This window comes from Drosophila obscura, unplaced genomic scaffold (assembly GCF_018151105.1).
Source record: "Drosophila obscura isolate BZ-5 IFL unplaced genomic scaffold, ASM1815110v1 contig_14, whole genome shotgun sequence".
NCBI lineage: Eukaryota > Metazoa > Arthropoda > Insecta > Diptera > Drosophilidae > Drosophila > Drosophila obscura.
In genome coordinates, this window is record NW_024542724.1 from 2,403,334 (window position 1) to 2,421,455 (window position 18,122).

General features: G+C 40.3%; 3 protein-coding genes across 3 annotated transcripts in view; 2 read left to right on the forward strand and 1 right to left on the reverse strand.

Annotated features, from left to right (window-relative positions):
• LOC111077319 (tRNA-dihydrouridine(16/17) synthase [NAD(P)(+)]-like) overlaps nucleotides 1-14,197 on the forward strand; it is a 30,706-nt gene extending 16,509 nt beyond the window's left edge. The window contains exons 2-5 of the mRNA XM_022371542.2: nucleotides 12,391-12,828; nucleotides 12,880-13,324; nucleotides 13,391-13,556; nucleotides 13,615-14,197. Coding sequence (XP_022227234.2) covers nucleotides 12,408-12,828; nucleotides 12,880-13,324; nucleotides 13,391-13,556; nucleotides 13,615-14,106 — 1,524 coding nt within the window. The 5' untranslated portion in view covers nucleotides 12,391-12,407 and the 3' untranslated portion in view covers nucleotides 14,107-14,197. The remainder of the gene's footprint in view (nucleotides 1-12,390; nucleotides 12,829-12,879; nucleotides 13,325-13,390; nucleotides 13,557-13,614) is intronic.
• A 667-nt stretch (nucleotides 14,198-14,864) lies between these two features.
• LOC111077323 (ribonuclease P protein subunit p30) lies at nucleotides 14,865-16,255 on the forward strand. Its single transcript, XM_022371546.2, has 5 exons — nucleotides 14,865-15,164; nucleotides 15,224-15,411; nucleotides 15,470-15,538; nucleotides 15,597-15,871; nucleotides 15,929-16,255. The coding sequence occupies exons 1-5, from the start codon at nucleotides 15,074-15,076 to the stop codon at nucleotides 16,203-16,205; spliced, it is 900 nt and encodes a 299-aa protein (XP_022227238.2). The 5' UTR covers nucleotides 14,865-15,073; the 3' UTR covers nucleotides 16,206-16,255.
• A 353-nt stretch (nucleotides 16,256-16,608) lies between these two features.
• Nucleotides 16,609-17,673, reverse strand: LOC111077322 (protein Rae1-like). Its single transcript, XM_041596365.1, has one exon. The coding sequence runs from the start codon at nucleotides 17,671-17,673 to the stop codon at nucleotides 16,609-16,611; it is 1,065 nt and encodes a 354-aa protein (XP_041452299.1).
• Between the last annotated feature and the right edge of the window lie 449 nt (nucleotides 17,674-18,122).

Consider the following 18,122-nt stretch of genomic DNA (forward strand, 5'->3'; position numbering starts at 1 on the left):
TCTAAAACAAAGAATGTGTCCCCCCCATAATATAAGCAAATGGAAAGAAAAAACTAAGTAAATGAGACTGGAAAATTGCTTGCATAGAGAACGAATATGGAAATGCAAGAAAATAAAACAATAATTATATTAATTTAGGCAGCAAATTGATTGTAAAACTTTTGTGCACACAGAAATATATATTTTGATAAAATGTGCAGCCAACCAAACCAAAAAAGTCCATAAATAATTTAAATAACAAATTAAAACCAATAAAAACCAAAGAAAAAATATTTATAAATATCAAAGAATTATAGAAAACAATTAGAAATATTTCCACAAATGTGGAAACACACATTAAAAGGATTAACAAAAAATTAAAAATATGCTATAAAAGACAAGCGTTGCGTATGTATATGTATTTAAGGGAAATAAAACGGAAAATAATAATGGAAAATTGCTTTTCCATTTCATTGTTTTTTTTTTCTAGCTTTAAAGAATACAAGTTTCCTTTTTTTTTGTACTTTTTTGCTTCGTTTATTTTCTAGTATTTTATGGCCCCCCATTTTAAAGAGTTAAGTGAATTGTGTATGGCTCTATAAAGCGCAGAGGAAAATAGAGCAACAAAAATAAGAAATAAAAAGCAAACTGAAAAAAAAAACTATAAAACTATCATTGGCCGGCACCTGTCGTCCAGTGGGGGGAGTCATCATTGGGGGATTATCCTGACCCGCTTCTCCAGTGGTATTCTAAATATTTAACAAGGCTGCTGCGCCACATGATGGAGATAGTTTTGTGGAGCCGTTTGAGTGGATACGAGGGACCCTGTGATGGGACTCTACTGCAGGTGGATGATGATAGAGTCTCTGGTTGTACATACATATGTACATATGTAGGTTGAGAATTATGAGCCTCGGATAATAGTACTCTGATGAGGTCGTACGTCCCATTCATGCGGTACAGCACACCAGCTCGTGTTGACATTTTCATTGCTGCACTGCGATGAATACACATTTGTCAAATTTGCTCCACTTTGCGGTCATTATGGCTGGAATCACGCTCCCCACTTAACGGGGGGTCGGACACTCATCGGCAGACATTGGGCCATGCAGCGCGTGTCCAATTTTGTCCAATTTTGGTTTAAGTAATACAAAAATACATTTCTAGTTAAATCATACATACATGTCGTGTCTGCCAAAAATATTTTTAATTCAATAAAAACAAATTTCCATATAATTTTGTTATTTGTTTTTAATGTTAATGTCGACTTAGACATCAACTTTGATCTGAAAACCTATTAAAATCAGAAAAGTACATTTTTTCGGTATTTTTGAAGTTATATTTTTCTATACATATTATTATCTTTATAAAAGTTTATACCACACTGTAAACTGTTAACTGTAAACCATCTAAAAGAGCCCAATTTTGGCTAACGGTATTTTTTTAACCTTTTTTTAACACAGAGTTCCGTAACGTAGCGCCAGTAACTTACAAAAAAAAAAACAGTAAAGGTTTTTACATTCGAGATATACAATGGAATAATATAAGACAGATATCAGAAAAATCGTAAAAGTAACCTTCTCCGAAAAACCCCATTGTTGAAATTTCTTTATTATAGGATTGTATGTTTAGCGTTTTTTTGCTTTTTGTATTTTTATGATTTATGCAAATACTTGTGCGTAAATTAACAAAGTAAATTTTTGTTGGCATTTTTTATGTTTTTCCTGTTTGCTTTCTGTCGTTATACCTGAATAGCGTCCTGCCACTTCCGTGTGTGTTTGCATCGCTAAAACAAATCACACAAATGACAGATGTACACACACACACTGAGGCACACCTGAACACACACCTGTACTGGCATTCTGTGGGTGGGTGGCCCTAAAGCTTAGCGCTTTCCCAATAAAACGCTGGGGATTTATGGGTACGTGTCATTTGGCTTGTTTGTCTTTTTCTTCCATTCTCGCTTTGCAACAGATAAACAGAACGACAAGATATATACGTACATTTGTATGTATGTATTCATTATACGTTTGTATCTATGCAACACGGTGGCAACATAACAAATAAAACCAAATCCAGCGGACGACGACCGACACGCAAATAAAGGAGCCACTAATTGAGCAACGCCTGTTAAGTAGGCTACAGTTTTTGATGGGAGCCAGCAGGCTTAACCTTTAAAGGGAAGGATTCAAGGGATAATTGCAAAGAATAATAGGAGTTCTTCCATTAGTTGGCACAATTCAGTAGACGGTTTAAAATAACCAAACTGAGACTGTACTTTGGGTAGTATTTACAATACTAAACATTCTCCCTGATTCTCCCTGGCAGAGGGCTAGTGGTGGAAAGAGATAAATAAATATCTGTACTCCTTCTTTATTTATTGAATACAATTAAACATCTTTTAAATAACAGCTCCCTTACTGGGTATAAATGTCCAATCCTTATACTACGATTATTTACTGCCTCCATCATCTCTATTGGGTGGATAATACAACTAGTCCCTTGAGGCTTCATTCGAAAATGATTTTTTTTCCAGAAAGTTTTCATACTAAAATCTGTTGAACAGCATTCAAGTTTTCGACTTAATAAACTTTATTCTTGAGTTTCTATTAGTTTCTACGTTTAAGTGCACGACCAACAACATCTACTTCAAAACTTATGTGTTATTACTTCAAGCCGAAGTGCAATAAATAAACTTTTCACGCCATTCTTTCTGCTTTTCTCCTTCTTCTTCTAAAAAGGGTGGATTTTTCACTGCATTATTCCCTTGCTTGGTAAAGCCAATCCAATTTTTAGCCCAGAGCTAACCTTAATAGTGGCAGAGGGGCCTCTACTGAGTAGCTCTCTCGAAGTCAATCAGTAAAATTCACGTTCAATTTGGCCATTTGGCCTCAGATGCCGCCCTCATCATGGCTCGTTGTCGTTCTCATCGTCTGGGCATACAAATATAATTAAGTGCAAAGGCAACACACCAGACAGCCATCCCAAAAACACGGAAGAAGGCTGAGAGAACATCCTTCGCAGCACACACAGCCACACACAAGGCCAAACGGCACAGCCCCTTCATTATCGTCACTGCAGTTGGAAGGCTGTCTATCCGTAGCCCATCCCAAGCCCATTCCTCATCCCCATCCTAGAGCTCGTCTCAAGTTTTCTGTGCTTTTCTCTCTTTTTTTTCTGTGTTGCCTGATCTGGAATCAGGGCTGACGGCCAACAAGCATCATTAGTCCTAATGAGCTGTGTGTAATAAAATTTCATCACAAAATGTGTGCAAACAACATTAAAGCAGAGGTAAACAGCGGGCTGGAGTTCGGTTGGAGGGTGGTAAAAAAAACCTTCAATCTGTGGCACACGCTCAAGAAATTAATTAATAAACCAATTTGGATTGCGCTGGCGGTGAAGGTGATGAATATTAAAGGAGATTGTTGTCTGTTTGTGCAGCCTTCTCGAAGCTTTTAATAAAAATGCATCCTGCTGGTCCTGCTTGAGTCTCTTTTCAGACTGCATTACACTGAGGGAAAAAAAGGTTTATAAATGTAGTAGAATGTGCCGGCAAAAATTATTGGATCTATCAATAATTACATAATCCCTTGCATTGAAAACCCATTTCTATACATTTTTTTTTTCCTCTCATTTCTTTCCCAAATGATGAGAGCTGATTTCATAACTTGGCCCCATTTCAATTGTGTCAGACTGAAGGCGAAGTGCCGCAGCGAAAGATGCCAAATTGTCGCCAAAAAGAGAAAGCTCTTCTTTCCTCCTCCTCCCTCGTTGGTGTTCTTCCCTGCCTTGTCTTCTGCTTTGTTCCATTACTCTTCTGTCCCTCCTTTTTTCTGTCCTCTCCTCGTCTGTTCTTGCCATTTCTTTGCATCCAATTTTTGGGGCAAGCTTCCACACTTCTGTGTGGCGTTCCATTGTCCTTGAAAGGGGCACAATGCGGGCCTGTTACGCGCTTTAGCCTTTTATTATGGTTTTATTACGTCAGCAAAGGGAATGTGTGTACGTACTACGTACACATAGGGACACAAGTAGAGAGGAGTAGCACTAGAAAAGTGGACTACAGAAGGGGCCCTAGGAAAGGGGGCCCTAGGATATAGGGCTACAGAAGCTACAGAAGGGGCCCTGACTTTGACCCGCTTGCATAAGAAATGTCAGACGACTACGATTGGAAGATGGGTACCAAAATTGTCAAGAAATGGGGTGTGGGTTGGGGTTACAACGAATGCCTTTGATTAAGTGGCAACATCTAGTGACGTCTTAAAAGCCCAACAACCCCTTAACCCATTTCTGCGATTTCTCGGACCCGAGTCCCGAGCGGAATGAATGAGAAAACGAAGCATTTTCGGATGACTAAGTGGAAAAAGTGGGAAATTAAGTTTTTATTTATGACAGCCCAAGGACGAATATACGTGTGTGTGGTAGGAATACGTATGAGTGGTTTTTGTTGTCTGTTTCTAAGGACTGAATGGGTTGGGCACGTGTGCTTGCATAGGAAAAGTTTCAAAACATTTTAAAGTAGATAAATGCATAATTGAGTTTCTAGTACCATATGTTTCTGTTCCTTTAAAGCAATGGGACACTTGAGCAACAAAAAACTATTGTTTGAGATCCTAAATAAATGTGACCTTAAATTGGTTATATTTATACACAAATATGAACAGAAATAGACAGCAATTATTAGGGCAAACTAACCAATTTAGTTTTTAATTATGTAAAAGAAGACTGTTAGTACCTACATGAGGTACATTTGACACAATGTGGGATAAAGAGACTTAAATTTTCGTGCAATCGACTTCAAAATGTATGTACTTTATGTACCCTAAAAACTTTTAGAGGCAGCTCTTCCCATCTTTATCAAATGAATTAGGAAACCTACCAACAAAAGCAATTACTGAATTTTGTCAATTATCGTATTGGTTTGCTTTTAAATGCCAAATGCCAAAAAGAAAACAATTAGCTAAAACTAAATTTCAACAGATACTCGTAGTAGAACTCGTTTTGCTATGCTTTTAGATTTCCGCTCCCAAAGTTTCAATACCAAATCCAATTGTACGACTATTCTTTTGTACGAGTATTGCCAGATCAATTCCCTAAGGGCGCTGTCATCACCGCCCACACCAACTCTCTCTAGAGTCTAGGCCAAACACGAATGAAATCCCCTTGAATGGTGGGGTTAAGTTTATCGCAATTCGCACGTCAAATGGCGAAATGCAGTGCACGCAATAGAAGCGGTCATTCCTGGGTCCACTTTTTCTTTCGTTTCTTCTATTTTTCTACTATTTCTTTTCTAGTTTTTTCATTTCGTTGTTTTGTTTGTGTTTGTGTCGTTTTAGTTGTTGTTACTCTTTTCCAGTGGCTGCACGCAAAGAGAGTTTTTATTTTTCAATTTGATTGCCATCACGCCATGGGGAGTGGTTTTGGGCCAAGCCTGCGCTTTAATAGACCACAACTAGCACTGTTCCCAGGCCCCCAGAGATCTCCCCCAATGTACACAGTACCTCCCCAATGCTACCATCCTTGACCACTTGAAATTTCATTGCGCTGGCTAGCAAACTAGTAAACAAAAAGTTCATTTCCAACTTTTAGATACCTTCTATTCTGAATTTATTTCTAGAAAAGTATCTAGCGTGAATTAAACCAGTGAAAAGCTGTGAGTCAACACTATTCTTTTGATAAATAGATAGAATACTAATGAAATAAGTAAGAAATAAGTAGAGAACGATATTTTATATGTATAGTGCAGATAACATGAATAAACCAGATCATATGTACATAGATAACAGATAATAAGGTAGATGACTGACTACCTGAGAGCATTTCCCCATTGAAACATATTAATCAGACCATAGAAAGACTTTCCCAAAAATTCTGCAATGATAGAAAGATAAATGAAAATATCGCCACAGGGAATTATATTTCCCTTACTTTTGAGACTTATATAATTATACGTTTGGGCCGATTTTTGGTAGATAGGTACGAGAGATCTCTTAAACTGTCTTTTCGATAGATTTGGATTAAAATTTAATATAGAAAGCAGAGTGAATTAATCATTCTTTCCTGTTTTCTGGTTGTTAAAATGTTCCTATGCTCCAGATTTAAAATATTCCATATACATACATATGTCAAATGTGGATTTTCTTAGTTTTTGGAGGGAATAGATGCATTCTGCCATATTTTATACAAACTCTGCATGTTCTATGTTTCATCATCAGGGTGTTAATACGGTTATAAGTAGATGTTATAAGTAGATGTTACATACACCATCTTTAAACCCATAAACCCTTGTATCCAATTACTAAGGGGTATCAAAACTTCACCACTGCAATTCCGCTGTTACCCTTCTTCACTCTCTTTCTCCTCTTATTGTGCTGTAAAGTTTCAGTTGTATGCGTAATACAAGGCGCAGTCATTCCGATGGATGGTTCGGGCCCGGGTCCGGGTCCGGGTCTTGTGAGTGCAAAGGAATGAGGTCATATTTTGGAGTCTGGCATCGCCGTTTACAGTAAGTTTGTCTCCATTCTTTGTCTCTTTTCGGTTGTCGTTCCGCTCGTTCGACAGCGAAACAAATGTAAAGCAAGCCGTGGCAAAAAAACAGCAACAGCAGGCAGAGGAAAAGGAAGAAGCACACAAAACAGCAGCCGGCGACAGCTTCTAAGTAAATTGCGGCACTTGAGTGGAAAGAGCAAAGAGAGCAAGAGGTGAAGGGGTTGGCTAAGGGAGGGGAACAAGGAGACCAAAAGGTATATTAAATATAAGGTAAGGCAGTGCCACGCACACTGTATATTTTGTTTTTGCATTCTCGGTCCCGAGACTCGGTGTCGATTCTCAGCCGTGCCACAGCCGGAGCGATCGGGATAAATTTTGTTTTTGCATTCTCGGGGATTCTCTTTTTCACTTGTCGCTTGTGCGTCAAGAAACAAACTTCGGAGCAATGGCAGCAAAGAGAGTGTTTATTCTTCAGGATGCAAGGATGGGCCCCCCGTTGTGTTGCGTCATCTGCTCGTAGTAAATATTCAATCACCCAAGCATGAAACTGACAACATTTTTGTATGCCAACTAGAGGCCGCATCATGCACTTTTTGATATACCTTGGGACAGCCGAACAGAACTTGTGGGTGAAGTGTGAGAGGGAACAATGGAAAACATAACCACAGAAAAAAACGCTTGAAAGCTAACTTTGGTGTATCGAAATTTGAATACCCTTCAAGTTAGTCACCTCAAAATTCTTGTTTTTCTTATAGCAAATGTAAGACAAATGTCTACGAGGGTATCAAGAATAGAAATTCGAAAAAAGTGAGGAATTGCAAAATACTGAAAAGTGGCAGCCCCACCAGGGTAGTTGCTCTCCCCCTTTTTCCCTCTCCCATCTCGTGTCTGCTCCCTGTAAAGGATTTAACGCCTCGTTGAATGGCAAGCAAGTTAATTCACATTTTTTTCGCATTACCAATTTTTCATTGAGCTTCCTTCGGTTGAGTCTCCCACTTTGGAGCTGGCTTTTAGGCATTCTGTGGGCAGGGACGGCAGGTCGAAAAGGGGGCATGCCAGCTGCCAACGTCTGCACATTTCCCATGAACTGGGGCTAATTCTTTTGCTGATGTTGGTGGAAACTCAGGGATCACGAAGTTGATTTGTGCGGGCTCAGTGAGTGCTTCAATTGGATTAGAAATTTCATTGGGATTAGCAGTCTTTACTGGTTCCGAGTTCTCTAAGCAGTTCATTGTCTTCTCTTCAAAGTATGGGGAAAACATTCTTAGGGGGAGAGTCCTTTGTCAGTCACCTACGCATATTTTCTAGATAACACCTCTATAGCGGGATACTAAAGGAAATGGAATACGAATTGGTTTTCATTTTCGACAAACAAAATTCCGTCTAGCCCAATCATAAATCTTTTATTTATTTATGAAGAAATTGTATTCCAAATTATTACTTTTTTATTTTTATTTATTTAAATTAAATTTTTCTTAATTTTATTGGTCTATGAGATGGGTTCCTCAAACTGATGCTTTACCATTCCTAATTAATCCGACAGTAGAGGTTCTATTCAATTCTTTCATGATAATTATTCACATAATTTTAACGAAACGGTTTCTCATTTCCTTCTTTAGACTTATTGCCTCTGGTACCTCTTTCCCAGCCCTGAAAAATTTTAGAAGTAATTTAGCGTGCTTGACTTTTTTTCCAAAGTTTAACTTTTGAATTAACAATGACGTTTGACAACAGGCGATGGAAGGTTAACATTAAATAAATATGTATAACACTGCCCCAATCTGTATAGGCCATAGAGGAGTCATTCTGGAAATTGGAAATTCCCCTTGCGGTTGAATGGAATAGAAGCCACAGCCAGAGGATGAGGAGGAGCTGATGGTGATGGCCATGAGCCATGAGCCAAAGCAATTGCAATTCCCGCCACATGCAATGTGCGGTTGGGTGTGGGTGTGGCTTCGGCTTCATCCCATGCTTCACTGCCACAATCCCCCCCGCCCCTCTTCGGTGTTGCCTTTCTGCTAACCGTAGAGAAAGCCAAGATTGCCTTGGCTTTGCCTCTTGGTCCGCCTTAATTGGTGCGGAAATTATTAATTATCTTTGGCTGGGGGCCATCCTTCTCGATGGCCTTGCCCAGAAATCGAAAGGCGATTGCCAGTGTCCGGGAAACAGATTCAATTTTCTGCTGCCGTCAGCTCCAGAAAATGCGAGCAACAATGTACTACAAAGTGGAATTGTCTGCGGTCTCCTAATTACCCGACCCGGCCAAGTGCATTTGCAAAATGTTGCACAGCATTTTTGGTCGTTCTGCGGTTGACCATTTGAGTGTGTCTGGCAGATTGTGGTATCAAATGAATTCACTTTGTTAGTGAATTCATCTTCTGTCAAGGGGGATATGGCTCAAGTGGGAGAAGTTTATGCGGAAAAATCAGGATCGATTCGGCTATGATAATCCATCGCTTGAGCGAGACAAATCGCTGGTTAATATAAGCTTCGATTAATTTGTCGATGAAAGATCATAAATTCATTTCCCATACATTTTTCATTCTGCACAGCCAGAAAACTGAAATGAAAATCAACAAGCATTTGAAATTGATTTATAAGCAACTGTTTTGAGAGCAGCTGCACTACGTTTTCAGAATGTTTGCAAAGGGTACACAGGATTTCAGGGTGGAATTTTATCCAAAAGGCATAGGGCTACAAAAGATACTCCAAAGTTTTCAAATAACGACTTCCAAGAGCCACCCAACTTACATTGAACCACTTCTAAGGCAAGTAATTGTTGCTGGTGGTTAACTAAAACATGAGTCTCTGTCCAGTAGGAGCTGCCAAGAACCAAAAGTTGACGTTGATGCACTTCTAATATTAAACAAAAAAAACTAATGTGAGAAGAAAAGTCTTTGTCTGCAATGAAGATATGAAGCGTACTTTAAGAGTCCAAAGTGCACGGAAAGACTGCACGTAGATAAATAAATAAAGCAAATAATTATTAATTAATGAATTATTATTAAAGAATAAAAGTAGATGAGCAAAAATCATTAAATTTATTCCAATTGATCGATAATAAATGGTTAAAGTGCAATATTTTGTACAATTGTTTTTCCTTTTTCACTAAAAGTACTACTATGCTCCACGAATGGTTATGCAAAATAATAAAAGCGCTACGGCAACTTTTCGTACAGCTTGTAAATCACTTTTTGTACAATTTGCCAACATTACCAGACTTGTTCCCCGAGTTGCAGTTGTTACAGTCTTGTATATTCTGTGAAAAGTTCTTAATTGCAAAATGCCCAAAGCTTGCCCCAGAGGGTTCCGGCCTCCCATTGTCTCATCTTTGCTAAGTTGGCTGGTAATTTGGCCAAAATTATGACAAAGCCAGCGGCTGCCAGTAAATGCCACGCCTACTTTTCTCGCTGCCATTTTATTGTACGTACCACTTTCCACCGTAGCATTTCAGTTCTTATGCAATTTGCAAAAGTTGTTCTCTGTACATTTAAACTTTAATTACTCGCAGCCATTGGGGGCTTCAAAATGGCGTGCATTGTCAGCAGGAAAAAAAAACTTCTGAACCCCTGACCGACCCATGTCGCCCCCTCCCCAAGGAGTGTGCAACAGGAATCACAAAATAAATAAAAACAAGAAACAGAAGTCCAAAAATAGCTGACAGAAAATGTACGAAGAAGAAGGGGAAAAACGGCGTACCAATATCTGCCTTTCGCCATTGATAAAATTGCATGCCATTTCCGGTCAGTAAACTTTCAATGGAAAAAACTTTTCCTTGTGTTTGTGACTGTATTTGTGTGTGTTGTGCGTGTGTGTGTGTAAAGCGAAGCAAAAGTAAATTTCCAATTGAGCAAAGTTATGCAAGTTATTGTGCAAGCAGCAGCAGGCTGAGGGCAGCGCTGGGATGGAGACTTGGCTGCATCTACCTGTCTAGGTGTGAAAAACTTATATCTACAGTACGTTTCATTGCCATAAGCCAGGCTCTATAGGTGATTAAATATGGGAAGTTCTATCATTTGTTAGAAATTGGAATAAGTGAAGTATTAATATTAATTCCTGAACTAAACTCGTTCCTTAATTTTTTAACTGAGCCAAAGGCCTTGAACATTTGGTTTGAATAATATTTTCAAATTTATTAAAGTTAATCTACGTAATAAATCATAATCTTTCTTGAACTAAACTGTTGTATGCCACTAAGTCCGATGACTTAAATTAGCCGATAGCTTCCGTATACTTAAGATAAAAACTATGATGAAAAAATATATATGTATGTATATTACAAATTTATGATTGCTAGTAGAAGCACTGTGATGACAGATCATATGCGAGGTAATGCCTCGCTTTTTCAACAATCCACTTTCATCGTCGATAGATTTGACGCACCCAAAACCACCTTATAGCCCCTTGCCACACAGTACTTTTAAGCCATTTAACTTTGTTGTTGGAGCAGAAGGCAATGCGATGGAAGTTGAAAATTTCGTTCAGCTGCTCGAATAACTCAATTAGTAAGGCCTTTGTTAAATTTTATGGGGAGTAGTCTCCCTGTTGTTGCCACTCTTTCTGCTGCTGTGCATTGACTCGAAGCGCAATTTTCACGCTTCTGTGACTGGGCCAAGCCCCAAAAACGAAAGCGAAAACGATAACGAAAAACGGTTGAAGAAAAGTGAAAATGAACAGAAAATAAGTAAGCAAGAAAATAGCGGCGGAGGAGATGCACACAGTTAATTGGAACAAAAGCCAGCAAGTAACTGCAATTGGAAGTGCACTTGCTATGAAAGTGAAACGTTAAATACTCGTAACAACTTTGAAAATACAAATCCCCAAATTCCCTTACCTCCACTATCAAAGGCAATCGTTCTGCTACACTGGGACATTAAAATATGCCATCGAAATACAGAATATTTACAAAAAATGGTTTCAAAATGACTTTGATCTTTGTGGCATTCGAATTTTTACAGTCATTGCACATGACTGCAGTCACGTGACACCAAGCCGAAGATTTGTATGATCTTTTGACATTAGACTTACCTAACTTTGCTGCAAAGAGAGAGAAAATGCAAAATAAGTGTTCTGAGCCGCCTCTAGACATGTGTACTGGCTTTCAGTAGAACAACTGAGGCACTACTTGAGACAAAATAATATTTTCCAGCACACACAGCCACCAAGCCAGCAAAATTGTTTCTGAAAAGTGCAACAATCGGTCATTTCTCTCACTCTGACTGACAGATTGGATGACAGTTTGTTGGATACAAGTGTGGCACACTATCATGATTCAATATAGTCTGGATTTGTGTTCGTGTTGTTCCCTCAGTGTACCTCCCGCCACCTCCTACTTCCACTGTTCCTCCTTCTGTGTGCTTTTTTTTATTTTTTTTTTCTTTGTCAACAGCTCAATGTAAATTTGTTTAGCTTTTGCACCTTATCCACCTGTGCGTGGCTCAACCCCTGCCACACGCTCGGACGCACCCAGTTCTGGCTAATGTGTCCCTAATTAGTTGCCACAAAATGAATTTGTGTGAATGGAACGTCCGTTCAGTCCATGGGGTTTAAAAATGAGCCACATTTTCACCAGCATTGCGGACATTTTTCAACTAATATGCCAGATGAGTAATTTAGGGGTCAAAACACTTGGGAGTCAATGCCCAAGGGAAGAGGTTATATCATATTAATTAATATTCTTTCATTACTTATCCGTTTTCAAATGAATAATGTCCGGCTATGTACCCGGTGCATATGTACTGAATAGGTATCCTTGAAGATCGATTTCTGGGGAAGAGCTATATCAAAAATATTTTTGTTGATTCGCATTGTGCCCATTCGTCGCATCATCATCGCATAACTAAAAAACCTTTTACATTCGTAATTATAAGCTTAAATATATGGAAATACTTAACAGCAAACGATTTCCTTTTATATTTCTTACAGTTTACAACTGAACGAAAATGGTCAACGATGAGGCAGGCGAGACACAGAGTACCAAATTATTAGGGTATGACTTCTATCGCCGTACTCTGGGGTCCCCTCGGTATGTGGTGGCGCCCATGGTCGACCAAAGCGAGCTGGCGTGGCGTATGCTTTGCCGTCGCTATGGAGCCGAACTCTGCTACTCGCCCATGTACCATGCCAATTTGTTCGCCCACGATCCCAAATATCGCAAGGATGCACTGCAAACGTGTCCGGAGGATAGGCCGCTGATTATTCAGTTTTGCGGTAATGATGCTCAACAGATACTGGATGCGGCGCTGTTGGCACAGGATCATTGCGATGCGGTGGACATAAATCTGGGGTGTCCACAGGCCATCGCCAAGAGGGGGCACTATGGTTCATTTCTGCAAGACGAATGGGAGTTGCTGACGGATATTGGTGAGTGGAATTGATTTGAATACTAGAATTGAATTAATTTCTATTTCTTAGTCAGGACACTGCACGAGAAGCTGTCTGTACCGGTGACCTGCAAAATCCGCATCTTCGAGGATCGAGAGAAAACATTACGATATGCCAAAATGCTGGAGGCTGCCGGCTGTCAGCTCCTCACCGTTCATGGCCGGACCAGAGAGCAGAAGGGACCCCTCACAGGTGTGGCCGATTGGAGTTACATTGAGGAGCTGCGGCAGCACTTGAAAATACCCATGTTCGCCAATGGCAATATACTGGGGCTGGCGGATGTCCACCGGTGTCTGGACGAGACGGGCGTGGATGGTGTGATGACTGCCGAGGGTAATCTGCATAATCCGGCCATCTTTCAAGGCATAGCACCGCCCGTCTGGCAGATGGCCAAAGAGTACTTAGAACTTGTGGATCTATATCCCTGTCCCAGCTCCTATATCAGAGGACATCTCTTCAAGCTCTTCCATCACATGTGAGATTACATATATAAACATCTATGTTGTGGCACTTTAAAGTGAACTTTCTTGACTAATTCCAGCATGAACATACGGCAGAATTCAGAGCTTAGGGACACGCTGGCCACTTCGAATCAGTTAGTGCAATTCCAAGCGGTTGTGGACAAAGTCCAGGCCAAATATGAGCCCTATCATCGGAAGGAAGTGGTCTATGTACCGGAGGAAATGGATGCCACCATAAGTACAGATGTAAGTAATAGATAAACTTTAATAGATCCATAGATTTCATATGTTTTAATCTTTAAAGAACCTCGAACTTTCACCCTGGCTCTGCCAGCCCTACATACGCGCCTCCCCCGAATCCCATCGACAGAAAATTGCCGAAAAAGAGCTGGAAGCCATTGATCCGAATCGCACTAAGCGTCAATACTTTGACAAAGACGGCAATGAAATCTCCCGAAAACGCATGAAAAAGCTGCGAAGACGCCAGCGGCGACCCAATAAAACCGAGGCCCAAATCCACCATCGACATGAACGGCGACTGCAATACTGCACGGCATGCGCCAATCCGCAGGGATCAAAGTGTGAATTTAATCTATGCCGAGTGTGCTGCAAGGACAAGTGCTATGGTGAGGACTGCGACTGTCCCGGCCATGGTATACTGATCAAATCGAGACGAGCCAAGGCAAAACAGTACCAGGAACATTCCAAATTAGAGGAAAATTCCGATTCCGGCATCCGCATTGACCATCTGGATAATGATCCTGTTGTGCGTGTTGCGGCTGGTGATGTTCCCTGATAATCGGCTTAAATGAATTTATGTAGGAAACGACTATTCTAATTGTTCCTATGTCTGCTAATAAAAGAATCAAAATATTTTTTTTGTTAAATATTGGATTTTAATAGGTACTTTGCAACGCGAATCTACAGAACTTTGTATAGGGGCATTTTCATGGCAGGTCAACCAATTAAACGTCAATAAAAATACATTTCCAATAATGTCCCGATACTATTTTCAAAATTTATTGCAACTCCCAGGCAACTCCTCATGCCCATTGAATTTACGCAAGTGAAAAATATAAAAGTTTTTTAAAGTTTCATTTTAAACTTAATTTAAACATTAATTCACAAATCGCAAATGAATTTCATATAACATACATATATCGTATATATATACCAGATTAGTTTATGAAAAAACAAAACCAATAATATATTGTTCACTCGTAGGAAATTTAGAAAATTATCCACAAAGAACGAATATAAATTAAGCCGAATATAAAAATGAGTAATATGATTTCCAATCACCAAAAAAGAACATTTAACCCATTGTCGACCAGTGGTCAATACACGCACGTTTTTTGAAATTTGAAACATTTTTTACTCAGTTCAGGTGAAAGAAATCGTGTTAATATTGGCTTGTAATCAAAGAGGAAGGATGGCTCTACAAGAAATATATACAAACAGTATTGTTTTCCGCGTCTTAACTCAAGTTGCTTACCTGTTTAAATAGAGGGGGCTAATTGGGCTAAGTTCTGAGGGTCAGTCACACTGTCAAAGAACGAACTAGTTCCACTAAACAAAATATTTTTTTAATTTGTGTTTATTTTTCTACACTAAACAGCAACATAAACATTTTGTTGCACTCAAACACATATTTCGCGTACTTCCAACAATAATTCAATTTCTATTATTAGTAAATTGATGCTATATTTGACATCTCTAGTTCGCACAGTTCATAAGCACCAGTTGCACGCGCAACATTAAAAATGGAACAAACCCAGAAATTTTACGACTTTTGTGTCCCATTCAACAAAGATGACAAACAAATGCGGGCCATACTCAATGAGCTGGTAGAGCGTAAGTAGTGGAGAAACTAACTAACTAACTGCACTAACAATTTGTCATCTCACCTCCAGTGGGCTATAGAACGATTGCGATCGACCAGAGTTTCGACCACAGCAAGAAGGATGCCGGCAAACGTGGCTCCGAAATGTTTCCCGCACCCCACAGCATCGAGCATTTGCGGAAGGAGTTTGCCGACAAACTGAGAATACTACAAAGGATAACTATTCTCTATGTGGATGTAAATCTGTCGCATGCGATGGCAAGTTATTCATTTTGTTGCTATTTGTTCCCGTACTAATGTATTATGCCTCGTTTAGAGTGTTTCGTATAATCTGCGAAAGTTCAATCTTATTGCTGGACAGCCCAAAACCGATGCCGCACTTACAGTAAGCCAACTGGAATTTAAAATCTTTGAGCTCCTATTTATTTTCCGTTCCCCACTAGCATTGCTGCACCACCTTCACAGGAGACATAATAACCTTCGATCCTGTAGCTGGTTCGAGGCTTTTAGTCAACAGAAAGGCCTATCAGGTGGCCGTTCGTCGTGGCATGTTCTTCGAGATCAAATATGCGCCAGCTATTGCCGACTCCAACAATCGCAAGGACATGATTAAGTTGGCCCAGAACTACTCGATCAAGGGCAAGTCCAAGAATATAATTCTCAGCAGTGGAGCGGAGCATGAGTTCCAGCTACGAGGACCCTACGATGTGGCGAATCTGTAAGTTGATTGAATCACTAAATTTTCCTTGAATTTTATATGAATTTTCCCTTTTAGGGCTTTTATATTTGGTTTATCGGAGGACCAGGGAAAGAATGCTGTGGATCGTTTCTGCCGGCAGATATTTTTGCGTGCCGAATCGCGACGCTTGGGCAAAACAATAATGTTTGTTAAGGGAAATGGACCCATTGTGTTTTCGGACAGCTCGGAAGATGACCAAAGCGAAGCGGAAGGGGACGAAATGGATGCAATAGTCACCGAAATGTCGAAAGACGGACAAGATGAAGAGCAAACTGAAATTAAACCACCCAATAAAAGACTGAAAGTGGCATAAAACCAACGTAAATCCTTAATCTAATTATTAAATTACGTTTGTTATCTGTATTATGTTACGTTGTTATGAAGAAATAGTCATATTGCCGCTTCGCTTTTCACAGTTTTTTGTCGGCGAGCTTCTGTTAGAGTCGATAGATTGATATTTCGATTTAACTATCTTTCTACTTATATAGAGATGGGAGTTAAAACGGCACATGGCAACGGCATAAGCAACAAATTGCCCAGATATCAAAGGACAGAGAGTGGGCAACCAAAAGGACTGGACTTGAATGATTCTGCTTTCAAAAACCAGAAAATGGAAATAGATTTTCTTAACTGGCAGAAGATCTAGCCACACTTTAAATATATATTTATTTTCCTCTTTGCTAAAAATTAAATAAAATTATATTTAAATTGTAAATTTAACGAACTACTTCGGGACGCATTGACTCCAAGCACTGATATAAAAATATCTCCGATTTCCGCTTGTGATCACAGTGCTCGTGTCCCATGGACCAGTCGTACCCAAGGGCATAGGCAAAGAGCTGCCCATCACCGCTGATGGCGCACTTAGTGATCGTCTGATCCATCGCGGCACTGCTGTAGATATTGCAACGCTCGCCCTTTTTCCAGAAATTGAATTTTTTATCGGAACCAACGGTGGCGATGCTCTGGTGTATGGGATGCACCCGCACATCGTTCACCGCATAGATGTCACATGAGGAGTCGTCACTACTGTATTGGCGATGGCACGTCAAATCGTAGTTCTTTCGGTTCTCGGTGATATCTGGGATGTTCCGCACATGCATGAGACCTTTTGTGGTGACGGCGACGTATCCGGTGGGACGTTGGTTACTCTGGAAGACGGCAATCGCACGGACCTGCTGCCCGTCGGTTTGGTGCTCGGATGACTTGGTTAGATCCTCGCGGCTCAGTTCGAAGGGGCCATTTTTCAGGGAATAGCTGATGATGTTCTGGTCGGCACAGGCCACCACGGCCAGCGGATATAGCACATCGGCAGCGAAGCATCGCTCCGGTAGTCCAAAGCTCACCACGGGCTGAGGGTTGCGAATATCCCAGAATTTGACGGTCTTATCCCACGATGCAGTCATCAGGAGGGGTGACCTGGGAGTCCACAGCCAGTGGCAGGCACGAACTCCCGCTAAATGGAACTGCTTCTGAGAGACGTTATTGGTGTCCAGGTTCCATTCATACACACTGCCGTCGACGTCGCTCGCGTAGATGCGATTACCGTCACCATTCCAGCTGACATCCAGGAGCGGAGCAGACAGCTTCTGCAGGCACTTGGCTGTCGTGGTCTCGCTGTTGGCATCCACTTCCCAGACACGTACGGTCTGGTCCCAACTGGCAGCGCACAGCCCATTAAAGGGTGCTGTCTTGGGAGTGAATTCAAGTGCCGATACCGCATCGCTGGGAGGTTCACAGGCCGGAAAACCCTTTAAAAAATTATAACAATGGTCGGACATTTTGTTAAAGTGTACAAGGCGGTACTTGGTTTATATTTGAAAATAATTTTGGTTGATTTGCTTTGTTTTAGCTCTAAAAAAACTTTTTGATGTCGACAATTGAAAATCCGACAGTCAAACTACAAAACTAACCGATATCTGGATCGTTTCCAAAACTACTAAAGGTTTGCTTTGAACTGAACATAAAAATATAATCAGAATCAGTTTCAGAAAGGCCAACAACTGATCCAATCATTGGAAGGGAAGCAAATTCGAACATATAAAGTGTATATATACATTCGCGATACTTATAAATAAGCGAGTCTACCTCCAGATGGATGTCCGGATGTCTTTTCTTTATTCATTGGGAGAGGATTGAGATTCGATATGCAGCGGGAATATTTTAAAATTTAAATGCAGTCCACGGGCCTCGCCTATAACTGCCAGCAGATGGCGCTGTACCGTTGACC